Source organism: Eptesicus fuscus, chromosome 1 (assembly GCF_027574615.1).
Source record: "Eptesicus fuscus isolate TK198812 chromosome 1, DD_ASM_mEF_20220401, whole genome shotgun sequence".
Classification (NCBI taxonomy): Eukaryota; Metazoa; Chordata; class Mammalia; order Chiroptera; family Vespertilionidae; genus Eptesicus; species Eptesicus fuscus.
The window spans coordinates 106,014,431-106,032,219 of NC_072473.1; the positions used below are offsets into that span (position 1 = coordinate 106,014,431).

The 17,789-nt window shown below is 40.4% G+C and overlaps 1 protein-coding gene across 1 annotated transcript in view; it reads left to right on the top strand.

Annotated features, from left to right (window-relative positions):
• Positions 1–2,115: 2,115 nt before the first annotated feature.
• LOC103302990 (protein FAM200C-like) overlaps positions 2,116–17,789 on the top strand; it is a 100,226-nt gene continuing 84,552 nt past the window's right edge. Inside the window, 2 exon segments of the mRNA XM_054719735.1 lie at positions 2,116–2,314; positions 3,476–3,751. Of these exon segments, the coding sequence (XP_054575710.1) occupies positions 2,116–2,314; positions 3,476–3,751 (475 nt within the window).

Sequence of the window (17,789 nt, forward strand, 5' to 3'; positions counted from 1 at the left end):
TAGCATAATGCTCTCCAATTCCATCCATGCAGTTGCAAATGGTAAAAGTTCCTTATTTTTAATAGCGGCATAGTATTCCATTGTGTAGATATATCACAGTTTTTTAATCCAATCATCTCCTGATGGGCACTTAGGCTGATTCAAAATCTTAGCTATTATAAATTGTGCTGTTATGAACATAGGGGTGGATATACCCTTTCTGATTGGTGTTTCTAATTTGTTGGGATATAGTCCTAGAAGTTGGATTACTGAGTCAAATGGGAGTTCCATTTTTAACTTTTTCAGGAAACTCCATACTATCCTCCACAGTGGCTGCACCAATCTGCATTCCCACCAGCAGTGCAGGAAGGTTCCTTTTTCTCCACATCCTCGCCAGCACTTGTCATTTGTTGATTTGTTGATGATAGCCACTCTGACAGGTGTGAGATAGTATCTCATTATTGTTTTGATTTGCATCTCTCAGATGATTAGTCATTTTGAGCATGTTTTCATATGTCTCTGGGCCTTCTGTATGCCCTCTTTGGAAAAGTGTCTGTTTAGATCCTTTGACCATTTTCTTTTGTTAAGTTGTATGAGTTCTCTGCAAATTTTGGAGATTAAACCCTTATCTGAAATATCATTGGCAAATATGTTCTCCCATGCAGTGGGTTTTCTTGTTGTTTTCTTGATAGTTTCTTTTGCTGTGCAGAAACTTTTTATTTTGATGTAGTCCCATTTGTTTATTTTTCAGGAGCCAAGAGTTGGTCAAAGGATTAAGTCTTACCTTACTTCAGTAAGTTACTGAAACAGAAACTCACAGAAACTAGGCCCACTTCCTCTTGCCTGAGGACAAAGCATTCCTTCTGTAGCCGCCCTTCAAATGCCACACCCTTTATCTATAGTCAGCACCCTTTACGACCTTAGTCAATTATCTAAACCCACATGACCCATTCAGTCCCTACCCCTCCTAGGCACCTCAAACCACATATAAGGAACGCTGTAAAAAATAAAATTTCGAGGCTTGATCAGAAACCCTTTTGTCTTGCCTCCATTCTTCTGCATCCCTTGTCTGTCTCTCATTCTCTTAGGTGCACCGCCTCAGTGCCCTTGTTAGAAGACCCCACTGGCCGGGGCATTTCTGGCGCCCAACGTGGGTTCTGAGGGTCGGCTCTCCGGGGAACATCTGCACATCGGTCTGGCCGGACACCCTCTTGAGTCGCCGCGGAACTTGCCGTGAGTGAAGACTCGTCCCTTGATCGCCGCGGAGCTGCCCGTCCGTGAGTATGATCGCAGTTGAGTTTTACAGATGATCTTTTCAGACAAAGATTTAAGAGTTAATTCCTTATGAGAACGAATTTTTATGGCCCTTGACGGATTTCCTACACTTTGAGCTTCTCGTTTCAACCCCCAGTCCGCTAATAAGCACTCGTCTCGCCGATCTGGGAAGAGTCAAGGGTACCACGATCTGGCTGAGCGAGAACTCTGAATCACCCTGAGGAGTATTTTGTCTCTGGTCGGTTCCTCGTCACGTCTCTCACAAACCCTGAGCTCGCTTTGTCTTAGTGGTCGTTAACCTGGCATGGGGCTTATACATCCCGACCTATGATACACGAGCAGGGGCCTTTGGGCAAAAGGAGATCGTTGATGAGACAACTGTCCTAGGCACAACGGAAACTCAGGGCTGACCTGGTATGGGGTTTATACGTCCCAGAGGCTTACGCGGAGGAGGCAAAAAAATTGAGAAGCTCCCGCATCGACATGGGCACCTCTCTCAGTTCTCAAGAGGTATTCCTCGGTGGGCTCAAGGAGTCCCTCAGGACGCGAGGAGTAAGGGTAAAAAGAAAGGACCTTAGACATTTCTTCTCTTTTATTCATGAAACATGTCCCTGGTTTCCACTAGAGGGCACCATCGATTCAAAGCGATGGAAAAGAGTGGGCGACGTCCTTCAGGATTATTATGAGACTTTTGGCCCAGAGAAAATCCCTATATCCGCCTTCTCTTACTGGAACCTTATACATGATATTCTTAAAGTTCATCCTCTAGATCCTGATATAAAATACATAATAAAAACAGGAGAGACAGTCTTAAAAGATAGTTCCCGCCCGCCCTCAGCTTGTCCATCGGTCGTGGTAAATATGCCAGAAGACCCACCTCAAAAGGATCTTATGGAAGAAACCAAAGAACCTCATCCTACCCCTAGTACTAAGGTCCCCGGTATCTATCCCTCACTTAAAAGTTTAAATAAGACCTCCTTCGATGATAAACTCTCCCCAGAAGATCAAGAAACCCTTGATGAACAGGCTGCTCATTGCCACGATGGCGAAGATCCTTGGGGTCTCACTGCTCCTGCTCTTCAAGAGCCTCCTAATAAAACTTACAAACTCCCACCCTCACCCTTTACTATCCTCCTCCTTTCCGTGCTACAGCTCCAAATCTACCCTTTAATTCTGACCCCATCAGACAAGCTAAAGTCTCTCTTACCCGAGACATATCCTCTTTAAAAGAAATCTTCCAAAAAAAACGTGAACACCTCCAGCTTATTAAAGAAGTCCAAGCCCTCGAGGCAGAACTTACCACCCTCTCTACTAACCCAAACCCTTCCAAAACTGTCCCAAAAAACCTGAAATCAAAAACCACCCTCCACGCTTTTCCTGTCACCCGCAGTCAGGGTTCCCGCCCTACGGTCGTTGAGGAAGAAGAAGAAGGCTCTGACTCTCAAACTCAAAATCCAGACTCAGACAATGAAGCTTCAGACACTGAAGACCCCAACCCTAGCCAGAGTAACACATCTGAACAAAAATACGCCGCCTTAATCTTAAACATCTTAACGATCTTAAAGCCGCGGTCAGTAACTATGGCCCTACGGCCCCCTTTACTATCGCCCTTCTCAAAAGCTTAAGTGACAAATGGCTCATGTAGTGCCCAGTGTTCAGAATCCCCAAAAACCCCCCAGGAAGGAGCCAAGACCCGCTGTAACTGCAAGAGAACCTTTATTCGTGCTAGCACGAGCTCTCATCTCCAGCGCTCACCGGGGACAAAGAGAACTTCTCTCGCCAACACAAAGACTTTAAGGGGGTTTCGAGTAGTGGGCAGGGAGAGTGTTTATGACCCCCATGATTGGTCAGGGGTAGGGTGAGGGGTCCAGTTACACAGGGGCACACTGGGCAGCTTGCCTAAAATGGACTGAGTCTATCTCTCTACATTCCTATTGGCAGGTACATGCAACTGTTACATTCTTGCAGTCTACAGGGAGGGGCAGCACAGTAATTTGGCTCTATCAGCTCACACCTAATGACTGTCTATCCTTAGCTCGAGCCATGCTCTCAGGAGGTGATTATGTCCTTTGGCGTACAGACTTTGTTGAGAACTGCCGTGATACAGCCCAACGTAATAATGAAAGTAAAAACTCCCGCTCGTGGACCAGAGATAAACTTCTTGGCCGACCCCCCTATGAAACCAATGAAGTCCAGGCCAAATTTCCCCCTGGTTTACTAGCCCAAATCCAAGTCGCCGGTCTTAAGGCTTGGCGCCGTCTCCCCCCTAAGGATTCTGCCACTACCTCTCTAGCCAAAATTCGCCAAGGAGCTGACGAGCCTTACAGTGATTTGATCAGCCGCCTCACGGACGCCGCTGAAAGATTAGTGGGGGGAGGTGAAACGGAAAGTGCCTTTGTGAAGCATCTCGCTTATGAGAATGCTAACCCTATCTGTCAAGAGACAATAAGACCTCATCGATGTGGCAATCTCTCTGATTATATTAAACTTTGCTCCGGTATAGGTACCTCCCATGCCATTGGATTGGCTATAGGAGCGGCTCTAGAAAATTTTACCCCAAAACAGCCAAATACACAACAAAAAACCTGCTTTAATTGCAAACAGCCAGGACACTTCATAAAGGATTGCCCCAGTGGCAAACAACCACAGGCTCCCCCAAAGACCGCTTGCCCTCGGTGCTGACGCGGTCTCCACTGGGCTAATGAATGTCACTCAAAAACAGATATCGAGGGTAAAGCCCTTCCACCCCAGCAGGGAAACTCCTCGAGGGGCCAGCCCCTGGCCCCGAACAAGGTACCGAACCAAGGGGCCATCAGGTTCGTCCCACAACAGATCCTTCCCGCCCAGGCATCAGCTCCCTCTGCCGCGCCACCCCAGGAAGCGCAGGACTGGACCTCTGTTCCGCCTCCGATACAATATTAATACCAGATCAAGGCATTCAACTTATTTCCATTGAGGCTTTTGGACCCTTACCTCCAGAAACATTTGGTTTGATCTTAGGGCGTGGCAGTTCCTCCTTGGCCGGCCTTCAGGTTACCCCAGGGGTCATTGACAATGATTACACAGGACAGATTACCATTCTAGCTTCAGCCCCCTCAGGGCCCATATCCATTTCCAAAGGACAAAGAATAGCTCAGCTTATCTTACTTCCCCTAAACTCCACCAATAAAAGTAATATTCAACAACCTAGGTTGGATTCTGCCTTCAGTTCCTCTGATATCTATTGGGTTCAACAGATTACCACTGAGAGGCCACTACTCACTCTTGAATTAGACGGAAAAATTTTTAAAGGTTTAGTAGATCTAGAACCTACAACCTCTCCATGGAATACTCAGCCTGTTCCCTTACCCAGTCTTGATTACATTGCTGGGCATAGTAAACGGGCTGTCCAATTCATCGCCTTACTCTTTGGTCTAGGGATCTCTGGAGCCGTAGCTTCCAGCACAGCAGGTCTAGGAGTAGCAATACACTCCTACACAAAACTCTTTAATCAATTAATTGATGATGTCCAAGCTCTTTCAGGGACCATTAGTGATCTTCAGGACCAAATTGATTCTTTAGCAGAAGTCGTATTACAAAATAGAAGAGGGTTAGATTTACTCACAGCAGAACAGGGAGGGATATGTTTGGCTCTACAGGAACGATGCTGCTTCTATGCCAAGAAGTCTGACATCGTCCGAGACAAGATCAAGAAGCTACAAGAAGACCTCGTCAAGAGACGAAAAGAGCTATTTGAAAACCCGCTCTGGAGTGGACTTAATGGACTCCTCCCCTACCTCCTCTCCATCCTTGGTCCCCTTGTTGGTTTTCTCCTTATTCTTACATTTGGCCCTTGGGCATTTAGAAAAATAACCGACCTCGTAAAACAGCAAATAGATTCAGCTCTAGCAAAACCCATTCAGATTCATTATCAACGCCTGGAAATGGCCGATAGGTGGGACTCGGTTTACCAAGAGCCCGAGCACCTCCGGACCCAGACTCGCTCCTTCCCTATGGGGACAGCATCTTAACCAGAGGGATGCTTACCTATGCTCTAGCCAGAGCCAGAGGTATGGGTATCGAACCGAGTGCAGAGCAAAGCATTGCAAGGGAAGGTCGGGACATTTTTCCAACCTCCTCTGGATTTCCCTGAGAGTATACCTGGTTTGCATAGAGGTTGACATCGATAAAAATAATGGCTCTGCCTCTCCTCCCCAAAAGTTGTCAAGAGCCACACACAGTGGGTGTGCAAAGCCCACGGGAGGAACCAGGTCAATGTCTCCTCGGTCGATTAATGCCCACTCCTGTTTCTTAAACAGAAAGGGAGGAGATGTCAGAAGCCAAGAGTTGGTCAAAGGATTAAGTCTTACCTTACTTCAGTAAGTTACTGAAACAGAAACTCACAGAAACTAGGCCCACTTCCTCTTGCCTGAGGACAAAGCATTCCTTCTGTAGCCGCCCTTCAAATGCCACACCCTTTATCTATAGTCAGCACCCTTTACGACCTTAGTCAATTATCTAAACCCACATGACCCATTCAGTCCCTACCCCTCCTAGGCACCTCAAACCACATATAAGGAACGCTGTAAAAAATAAAATTTCGAGGCTTGATCAGAAACCCTTTTGTCTTGCCTCCATTCTTCTGCAGCCCTTGTCTGTCTCTCATTCTCTTAGGTGTGCCACCTCGGTACCCTCGTTAGAAGACCCCGCTGGCCCAGGCATGTGATGTATCACTTTTATTGATTTGCAGATAGTGTACCATCCTTGCATCCCCAGAATAAATCCCACTTCATCATGGTGCATGATCTTTTTAATGTAATGCTGGATCCAATTTGCTAGAATCTTGTTGAGGATTTTAGCATCTATGTTCATCAAGGATATTGGCCTGTATCTCTCTTTTTTTGTGGTGTCTTTATCTGGTTTTTGGATTAGGGTAATGCTGGATTCATATAAACAGCTTGGAAGTGCACTTTCCTCTTGAATTTTTTGGAATAGTCTGAGGAACATAGGTTTTAGTTCTTTGAATGCTTGGGAGAACTCCCCTGTAAAGCCGTCCAGACCAGGGCTTTTGTTCTTTTGTTTGCTGTAAGATTTTTGATCGCTGCTTCAATATCTTCGGTAGTTATTAGTCTATTCAGGTTTTTTTATTCTTTCTGATTGAGTTTTGGGAGCTTGTATTTTTCTAAGAATATGTCCCTTTCATCTAGGTTGTCCAGTTTGTTGGAATAGAGTTGTTCATAGCATTTTTTTCATAATAATTTTTATTTCTGTGGTATCGGTTGTTACTTTGCCTCTTTCATTTCTGATTTTGTTTATTTGGGTCCTCTCTCTTTATTTCTTGGTGAGCCTGGCTAGAGGTTCATCAATCTTGTTTATCCTTTCAAAGAACCAGCTCTTGGTTTTGTTGATCTTTTGTATTGTTTTTTTGGCCTCTATGTCGTTTATCTCCGCTCTGATCTTTATTATTTTCTTCCTTCTACTTATGCTGGGCTTTTGTTGTTGCTGTCTTTCTAACTCTATGAGTTGTAGGGTTCGATAATTCATTGCCATTGTTTCTTGTTTTTGAGATAGGCCTATAGAGCTATGAACTTCCCTCTGAAGATTGCTTTCACTGTGTCCCATAAATTTTGGATTGTTGTGTTTTCATTGTCATTTGTTGCCATGATGCTTTTTATTTCTTCTTTGATTTCTTTGGTAACCCAATCATTATTTAATAGCATGCTATTTAGACTCCAGGTGTTTGATTTTTTTTATTGTTTTTATTGGGTTTGATTTCTAGTTTTATGCCATTGTGATCTGAGAAGATGCTCGATATGATTTCTATCTTCTTGAATTTGAAGAGACTTTGCTTGTGTCCAATATGAGGTCTATCTTTGAAAAAGACCCATATGCACTTAAGTAGAATGTATATTCTGTGGCTTTGGGGTGAAAAGTTCTGTAGATGTCAATTAATTCAATCTGATCTAGTGAGTCATTTAGGATTGCTGTTTCTTTGCTGATTTTTTGTATAGAGAATTTTTCCAGTGGTGTTAGTGGGGTATTAAAGTTCTTACTATGACACTATTTCTCTCAATCTTTCCCTTGATATCCTCCAGAAGTTTTTTTTTTAATGTATTTGGGTGCTCATGTATTGAGTGCACATATGTTTACCAGAGTTATATCTTCTTGTTGAATTGCTCCCTTTAGTATTTGGAAGTGGCCTTCATTATCTCTTGTTATGGCCTTCACTTTGAGGTCTAATATGTCTGATATAAATATTGCTACCCCAGCTTTTTTTTTTTTCATTTCCATTTGCCTGAAAACCTTTTTCCATTCCTTCACCCTAAATCTCTATGAGTCCTTTGTTCTGAGGTGGGTTTCCTGTAGACACCAGATATATGTTTCATATTTTCTTATCCACTCAGCTACCCTATGTCTTTTGATTGGGGCATTTATTCCACTTACATTTAAAGTTATTATTGTAGGTACTTGTTTGTCACCATTTTTATTCTTTATGCTTGTGTTCCTTCTTCCCTTCTTATTTCTTCTTTTTACAGCAGACCCTTTAGCATTTCTTGCATTGCTGGTTTGTTGGTAACAAACTCCCTTAGTCCTTTTTTTTGTCTGTGAAGCTCCTTATTTCACCCTCAAATTTGGTTGATAGCCTTGCTGGGTACAGTATTCTTGGATTCAGAACCTTCCTTTCCATGACTTTGTATATTTCATTACATTTCCTTCTGACCTGATGTGTTTCTTTTGAGAAATAAGTTGCTAGTCTGATGGGGGATCCTCTGTAGGTAACTTTTTGTCTCTCCCTGGCAGCATTTAAGATTCTTACTTTGTCGTTGGTGTTTTCCAATTTAATTATAATGTGTCTTGGTGTCAGTCTTTTGGGGTTCATCTTGTTTGGTACTCTGTGAGCTTGTTGGACTTGTGTGAGTTTTTTCTTTCATGTATCAGGGATATTTTTTGTCATTATTTCTTCAAACAGGTTTTCTATTCCTTGCTCAGTTTCCTCTCCTTCTGGCACCCCTATTATGCAGATATTGATTCACTTCATGTTGACCCAAAATTCCCTTAGTCTCTCCTCCTGTTTTTTAAGATTTTTTTGTAGATGCTGCTCTGCTTGCATATTTTTTCCTACCTTGTCTTCTAGCTCTCTGATGTGGTCCACTGCTTCTTCTAGTCTACTGTTGATGCTTTCTATTCAGTTCTTTATTGCAGCAATTTCATTTGTCATTTATTATTTGTTCTTCATTTTCTCTTGCTTCTTAGATATATTATTGAATTTGTCTTCTATCCTTTTCAGCGAACTTATGACCATTTCTCTGAATTCTTTCTCTGACATATCGCTTACCTCCATTTTGTTTACTTTCTTTTCTGGTGATGCCTCATTTTCTTTCATATGCAGGCTGCTTCTTTGTCTCCCAATGATCGCTCTTCTCCTGTTATCTGGTTATGTAGTTCTCTCTCTCCTGTGTTCATTTAAAGGCACAAAATACACCACAACAAGACACAGGGCACCAAACACAAATGTATTCACAATACTAATAACCTCAAATAATGGTGACCACCAGAAAAAAAGTGAGTTAGGTGAGAGAAAAGAGTGCAAAAATGATATTGAGAAGAGGAAAAAATTTAAGAGCAAAAAGAAAGAGAAGAAAAAAGAAGGGGGCAAAATATATGTATATGGGGAGAAGTCTCCAATAAAAAAACAAATAATCTGAAAAATGCAAACAACAAACACTGAGGGATGAATGCAAACTACAAATAACAACTAATACAAAATATGTAAACTACAGACCCTCAAACAACAAACATCCAGATGAATCTGAGGAAGCAGAGTTTATTTCCAGATGGTAAGGTCAAGGGATTGAATGAGTGGCAAATAGCCACAATAGGAGGTAGGTAGCAAATGAGTGTATAAGAAGAAAAGTAAAAAAAAAAAACCTAAATACAAAAGAAGAGAAAGAAATATATATATTAATGTATATATAAATATACATATACAGTATACACTCAGTGGCTATATTATTATGATCTCTGAATGCATAACAATCTGGCCACTCAGTGTGTGTGTGTGTGTGTGTGTGTGTGTGTGTGAGTGTGTGTGTATTAGAGGCCTGGTGCATGAATTTGTGCATGGGAGGTGTCCGGCCAGCCTGGCCAGGGGGAAGGGACATGGGCGGTTGGCTGGCCTGCCTGCTGGTTGAATTCCTGGTCAAGGGGACAATTTGCATATTAGCCTTTTATTATATAGGATATACACTGAGTGGCCAGATTATTATGCATTCAGAGATCATATAGATCATATATTATATAGAACTTTTCCCCTTCTTTAATTTATTTATCTATGTATTCATTTACTATTGGAAATGGAGTATAGAGAGTAGCTAGGCCTGAGTTTGTGGTTGTAATTAGTTAAGCTATTACAATGTCGAAGAAGAGAACAAGTGAGGAACGAAATAACAGAAGCAAAAAAACAACAACAACAAAAAAAGCAACAACAAAAACAAACAACAAAAAAAACCCAAAAAACAAATACAAACAAGCAATAAAAAACAAACTAATCAACAATCAAGCATTAAAAAGACAGAAAAAAAGGCAAATAATTTTAAAAAAAAGAAAAGAAAAAAACAACAACAAAGGGGAAGTAAAAGAAAATCTAGATAGTGAAGAAAGGGAAGAGTAAAGTATGTATGGGATTGGAGCAGGAGAGCAGAAATTAGATATATGAGTAAGATCAATTTTTAACAGGGAGTAAAAAAAAAGGATAGAGAAAAACTAACGCAAAACTCTGGGGGGGAGGGCATGTGTGGGTGTGGGGTGGGGGGGGTAATAGTAAGATATGTACACATATAATACCTCAATAAAAATATTAAAAAAAAAAAAACTAAAGCAGGAACAGGGTAAGAGAAACAGGGCAAAAGGGGAATGTGAGGAAGAGAGTGTTGGTATAAAAGAAAAATTGAGATAGAGTAAAATAATGCTACAAGAAAAATGAAAATAAAATGTAGAACACTAATCCCAAAATAAAATAAAGAAAAAATAAAGTAAAACTTTTAAAAAGGTAAAATAATAGTAGTAATAATAGTAATTAAAAACAAAAATATAATTTAAAAAAAGTAAAATCAGGTGAGAAAGGAAAAAAAAAATAGTTTCTCAAGTAAAAGATAAAAAATAAAAATGTAGTGAAGGTTGTTCACTTCCTCTACTGTTCTGTTTGGCAGGTCTGTTTCCTGTCAGGCAGACAGCCCAGTATTGGAGTTCCCTGTGCTCCACAGCTCCTCTGTGTCATAAGCCACAATCCTTTTTTTCAGGCAGTTGGGAGCTCTTTGTTTCTTAGTCTGACTTTAGTTGCATTCATACAAGAGTCAATTTCTGATACAACCCCTGGGTGGCAGTGTTTCTATATTGATATCTGGGGCTAAAAAGCTCCTCCCCTACCCAGCATTTAGATGGCTTTCCCTGATGCACTTAATGCTGGGTTAGAGGGATGGACTGCCCTAGAGCTGGCTTTCTGTTCATTTCTCCTCACTCTGTTCTCCAGGTTCCACAAAAACAGCTTTCCCCTGCAGTCTCGGCGAGTGTTTTTTAATTGGAAGATCCTATGTACTGGGCTTAGTAATCAGAAGCAAGGATTTAAAAAAGAAAAAGAAAAAGAAACCCACAAAAGCCACAGGATGCGCACAGACTCTCATCTTCCCCTGGCACTCCGCAGCTGGCGCACTGGCAGAACTCCAGACTGCCCTCCTGTGCCCAGCCCTGCCAGGGTTAATTTCTATAGTCTTCTTCTGCCCGCAGCCCTGTGGACCCCCTTCCACATTCGAAGGCTATACTTACCCCAACAACGCGTATTTTGTGAGGCTCAATCTTCCTCTGAGACTCTATTTCCCGCTGCGCACGTTACATGCACGTTTCGTGTGCATTTCTCCCTTCAGCCTGGATCCCAAATATCACTTCTCCCTAGGCCAGTGATGGCGAACCTATGACACGCATGTCAGCACTGACACGCGTAGCCATTTCTGATGACACGCGGCCGCTGAGGCGGCCGCATGCCGAGGATAAAACATTTGCTGCTCCTGAGGATGAAACATTTGCGAAATAATGTTTTTTTCCTCAAAGTGACATACTCAGTTTTTTGGTGAAGTATGACACACCCAGCTCAAAAGGTTGCCCATCACTGCCCTAGGCAATAGCTGATCTTTCCATCCAAGGATTTCCTTACCATCCACAGATTTCTCACCAGCTGTGTTTAATTCACCAATTCTGGGTGGATATTAATCAATTCAGCTGTTCCTTCTTTCTGCTCTGTGAGAAGGCACAGGGGTCGTCCCTGTACTCAAGCTGCTTTGTCTCTTCCTGGACAGACTTTCTAGGTGCCCGCGGTTGGAGAGACTGGAGTCTTAGTGTTCCTGGGTTCACAGCTGAGGTAGCTGGTCCCTGAGGGTTATGTTTGTAAAGTCCCAGTAGATATCCTAGGGTCTCCCCGGTTGAAGTTAAGGCTGGGCTTCAGGTCACCGCCACTCTCCCCTTCAAGATGGCACAGTCTCTGTGCAGAGCCGGACACTCTGGGAGAGATTTCAGCAGCAGTAGAGGCTGCCCAGCCAGGGGAGCCAAGTCTGGCAGTGCCCAACAATTCCTTGGAATATATCTGTCCCTCACCCACAAATGCATACACTCCCCACACATGCTCTCACTCTCCTTTTATTCTCTCACTCACACACTATCTTGCAGTCTGCTGTCCTGTTGGCAGCCATCTTAGAATCTAGCCTAGTGGGTTCATTATCACAAGACCTTGCCTTTATTGAATGTTTAGAACAACAAAGATGATCTGTAATACTTAGAAGAAAGGCTTAAAATTGTATTTTAGAGAATGTGGCTTCTAGATTCCATATGCCACCCCTGCGCAGGCAATCTCCTACTAGACCTTTCTCTTATTAGCCCCCAACTCACCACCATGATGTGGGGCTAGCAGACTTGTCTTCTCTGGGAATGAACTTGACCATATACTATTGTCAAGGTCCCAATACCCTGCCCTTATACCCAAGAGATAAAGAAGGATCTCATTTGTCCTCACATTCATGTCATTATTATCAGATTACCTGAAGGGATACAAGCTTGCAATGAAGATAACTGATAACTTTTTACATTATTGTAAAAATTTGTTTAGGCCTACATTATCCCAAACTTCCCCATTCCAAAATTGGATTCTGGCTTTATATTTTCATAGAGAAACTAACCATCTCTATTAGCTATCTATTGCTATGTAAGGAGTTATCCTCAAATTTAGTGAATGGCTTAGATAGGTCCTTTTGGTTTAACGTCTCTCATAAAGTTGCAACCAGGCTCTCAGCTGGGGCTGTGGTCTCATCTGAAACCTTGACTAGGGGAGCATCTGTCTCTAAACTCATTCATGTGGTTGCTAGTTAGCTCTTCACTGGTTACATCCTTGTTGTAGGCTGCTTGGGTGTTCTCTTGAAATACAGCTGGTTTCCCCAATGTTAAATGAACCAGATTTTTAAAAACCTTCCCTACCTCCAGTCTTTCTGTTTTATGAGATAATGTATCTCATAATATATTTATTTTGTGAAAGTAAATATAGGATGAACCAAGGGAAAAACTAAGAGAAAGATAGGGGAGAGGGGAGTGGTGGTAGGTCGATTATATTCCAAGGGGAAAGAATGCAAGAGGGCTAAAAGTTTGCACAGATTCAGCTACTTAAGGTTCTTTAGAGTTACAAAGAAGAGCTGATTACTGAATAATAGCAGCCACATATGTTTAAGGCTACACAGAAACACAAGACAAATGGGGAAAGAGTCCTGCCAGCTACACACTCACTCCAGCCTCCAATTTTCATAGTTTCATAAGCACCTGTGATTACGCTAAGTATTGTTTGGAACTCTGCCTCTCAGCTTTATTGTTCATAAAAACAGCAGTAGATTATGTTGGATCGGTCACACTGGTTGTAGAGCACCTGTTCTGGACAGTGTTCAAGCAAGCCACTTCAGAGGCAGCAAAGATCCCTGAGGCCAGCACAGCTAGCTGACTGGCAGTTAATTATGATAGTGCTTAGCCCAATGATCTGTGCCCAGAATAGTGAATGGTTAACAAAATAGGCTATCGGAACAATTAGGCTTGAGGCAGGGAGAAAACAGTTGTGGCCATCCACTCAAATAAAGTAACTCTGTTAAGAGCAGTTTTGGGCGTGTCATTGATTTGTTTTTACTCCATCCAATGTGGTGGAATGTTCTTTATAAAATTGTTCTACAGGTACTGAATTTTAATAGTCAACAGGAATCAAATTAAATGGTCATAGTGCGCCTACTAAAAGAAATAAGAAAAGCTGGCAACAATTGGGCCTCAAAGCTGGCTGGTACCACTCCATCACAAGGGTTGTGCTTCAGCTTAGCAGAGAGGGTCAGAAGGAAGTTACACTGCACCAAGTCCTCTTAGAAAAGTGTCTATTTAGGTCCTTTGCCCATTTTGATTGGATTCTTTATCTTGCTTTAGTTAAGTTGTATGAGTTCCCTGTAAATTTTGGACATCAAATCCTTATCAGAAATAACATTGGCAAATATGTTTTCCCATGCAGTGGGATTTTTTGTTGTTTTGTTGATGGTTTATTTTACTGTGCAGATGCTTTTTATTTTGATGTAGCCCCATTTGTTTATTTTCTCCTGAATTTCCATTTTCCTAGTAGCTGTATCAGTAAAGATATTGCTACAACATATGTCTGCTATTTTGCTGCCTGTGGATTCCTCTAAGATTTTTATGGTTTTCTGTCTTACATTTAAGTCCTTTATCTATTTTGAGTTTGTTTTTGTGTATGGTGTACGTTTGTGGTCTAGTTTCTTTCTTTTTTTTTTTTTTTTTGCATGTGTCTGTCCAATTTTCCCAACACCATTTATTGAAGAGACTCTCTTGACTCCATTTTATGCTCTTGCCTCCTTTGTCAAATATTAATTGAGCATAATGGCTTGGGTTGATTTTTGGGTTCTCTGTCCTGTTCCATTGGTCTATATGTTTGTTCTTGTGCTATAGATTTAATGCAATCCCCATTAAAATACCCATGGCATATTTCACAGACCTAGAGCAAACTCTCCAAAAATTTATATGGAATAAATACTACCCTGAATAACCACAGCAATCCTGAGAAAGAACAAAGTAAGAGGGATCTCAATACCAGGTATCAAGCTATATTACAAAGCCATTGTCCTCAAAACTGTTGTTCATTTTTTAATTTTAAAAAATAATTTTCAATTACAGTTTACAGTCAGTATCAGGTAGTTAGACAATCTCATACTTTAAGTTCTTCTTTACTTGCATCGTTTATTTTCATTACAGTTTGTTCTTTGAGCCATGGGATTTGTAAACATACACAAAAGTAGAGAAAGCATGTAATAAACTTCCATGTATCCATCATTTATTTTTTCTTTACTGAGATAAAACTCACACAATAAACTTAAACATTTTAAAGTATATAATTCAGTGGCATTTTATACATTCACAATGTTATAAAACCATCACCTCTAGTTCCAAAATATTTTCATCACTCCAGAAGGAAATCCAAAACCTATTAAGCAGTCACTCCACATTCATCCCTCTTCACAGCCCCTGGTGATCAATATTTTTAAAATATCATCATTATAAACTCCCAGATTTTTATATATTTTATGATTCTATTATAGTCACTACTAGAGGCCCAGTGCACGAAATTCATGCACAGGTAAGGTCCTTAGGCTTGGCTGGCGATAAGGGCCAATCTGTGGGGCAACCAGTGGGGCTATCGAGGAGGCCCCTGCTGGCACCTGCCTTGGCTGGCCTGGGGCCTGCGGGTTGGGGGCAGCTCCTGCGTTGAGCATCTGCCCCCTGGTGGTCAGTGCGCATCATAGCAACTGGTCATTCTGCCAGTCGTTCTGCCGGTTGTTCAGCTGTTCAGTCGATTTGCATATTAGGCTTTTATCATATAGGATTCTTGTTAGCATTCCAATTATACTGTATTTGGCCAATGGGAGTCTAGTCCTTTTGAGTTGGTTCCTATGTCATTTTGAAATGTCCTATGTAATCTTTGTAAACTTACTTGCTTTATGGCTCATAATGTTCATTTTCTCATCCAAAACTAAAATCAATTATTCATTTAAGAAGTCCTTGATACCATCTAGTGGAAAAATTAGAGACCACAATATGGGTGCTCATTGCTACTGGGATTTCATTACTCCTAGAGCTTTTCAGTTAAAAGAGTTAGGAAAGATGTATGTTTTCAGTAAGTGAAAAATAAAACATATAGTATTAATTACTATATTCTCAATCAAATTTAAATTTATAGGGTTTTTAATTAATTAATTTAATTGCATACTTGTATCTCTCTTCTCTCGAACATCTTGGATCTTAGTGACCTTAACATCATTACATATTAGATGGTTTCAAAATAACAATATAATTATTACCACCAAGAAAAAGACTACTTAATGCAGTGTAATATTTCTTCATGGGTCTTTTTGTCCATTGGATATATTACAATATGGATGTACTGTCAAAAGAATGTGTTTTAATGTCACCTGGTTTTAATTATTTTTCCTGTGTGGTTATAATATATAGTTAGGTTTTCATTAAATTTTCAGTCATACTTAATAAAATGTAATTCTATTCAATATTTCTATTCTCTTCCAAAATGAGAATTTTAGGGCATTTTGACCCCAGTAACTTTCTCTTTTTGTTTTGATGCCTTCCCAGCAATTCTGTGGATGGCAGTGTGTTCTCCTCCCACCCATAAAGTTTTATTTTGAAAATTTTCTAATATCCAGGAAAGTTGAAAGATTAGTACAGTCAATTCCTGTATACCCTTCACTTGGATTCACCAGTTTTTTACATCTTGCTACATGTGCTTTCTCTCCTTCTCTCTTATAAATACATATATGTATGTGTTGATATATCATATATCATGACACACATATATCATGTATTATATATTTGAAAACAACTCGCAGATATCATGAAATTTCACCCCTAAACACTTCAGCACATATCTCCTAAGAACAAAGACAATTTCCTACCCAATCAAAATATCATTATCATACCCAAGAAATGTAATAGTCATTCTATAAAATTATCTAATTTATATGTACTCACATTTCCTCCAATTGTCTCCCAAAAGCATTCTATGTTTCCTTTTTCCCAATCCAGATTCCAATTAAGTTTTATACATTGCATTTAATTGCCATATCTCTTTAGTCTCTTAACCTAGAACAATCCCTTCCCCTTTTGTACTTTTTTTTTTTAACATCAACTTTTTCCCCCAAGACTTCAGGCTAGCTGTCTTGTAGAATACTTCACATTCTGGATATCTCTGACTATATCCTCAGGATTAGATCCATATTAAACACTCTTGGGCAAAAGTACTTTTTATGTGCTATTGTGTACTTGTTATATTACATCAGAAGGCATGTAATGTTATGTAAGTGATGCTAAGTCTAATTATGTAATTAAAATGCTGATATCATATCTCACCATTGTAAAAATACATTATTCCTTTTGAAGTTAGTAAATAATCTATGGAATGATACCTTGACACCATGTGATTGTCCTATTGCCCAAACAAATTTTCATTCATTGGTTTTAGCACCCACTGTTGATCCTTGTTGATTAACTATTATATTGGAGGTTTAAAAATGTTAAGTTTCTAATCTTGTCATTCTTTCTACATTTGACGAGTAGTATTACTTTGGGGGGTGGGGGAAGCTTTCCTTCCACCCTCACTTTCCCCCTCAGCCCTATTACTTCAGACTCATGGATTGTTTTAATCCAATGTATTATAATCCACTCCATCATTTTTATTATGTGAAAAATATCTCAAATTTGATCAGTGACAATCCATTGAACCAGTCCCTGTGTCCTTCTGACTTGAACCCATTAGTGTTTTGTCACTTTCTTTCTTTCTAGCACAACAAGGTGTTTCAGGCTCACCTTGTATTTTCACCACTCCAGCCTTGTAATCAGCCATTTTCTAAGGAGTCCTGGTTCTTTATAGTGGGAAATAGTATTTAGAAACCAACATCTGAGCTTTAGGTATTCTAATGGCCACAGGGATGTCATTACTTCTAACCCTTTGAATGGATAGAGATAGGAAAAAATATATGCATGCATATATATGTTTTAGAGTATATATGTATATATAATTAATTCATACCGATATTTCTGAGTTAAATGTAATAGTAAAGGCTTGCATATGGTACTTGCCTTTCTCTGATGGGCTTATTACGCTTAGCATAGTACTCTCCAGGTTCATCCATGCTGTTGCAAAATTTTTTCCTTCTTTTTTTACTGCTGAGTAGTATTCTATTGTGCAAATGTACCACAGCTTTTTTATTCATTTGTCTACTGATGTGCACTCGTGCTGCTTCCAAATCTTAGCTATTGTAAATTGTGCTGCTATGAACATAGGGGTGCATACATCCTTTCTGATTGCTGTTTCTGCTTTCTTGGGATAAATTCCTAGATGTGGGATTACTGGGTCAAATGAGACTTCCATTTTCAATTTTTTGAGGAAACTCCATACTGTTCTCCACAGTGGCTGC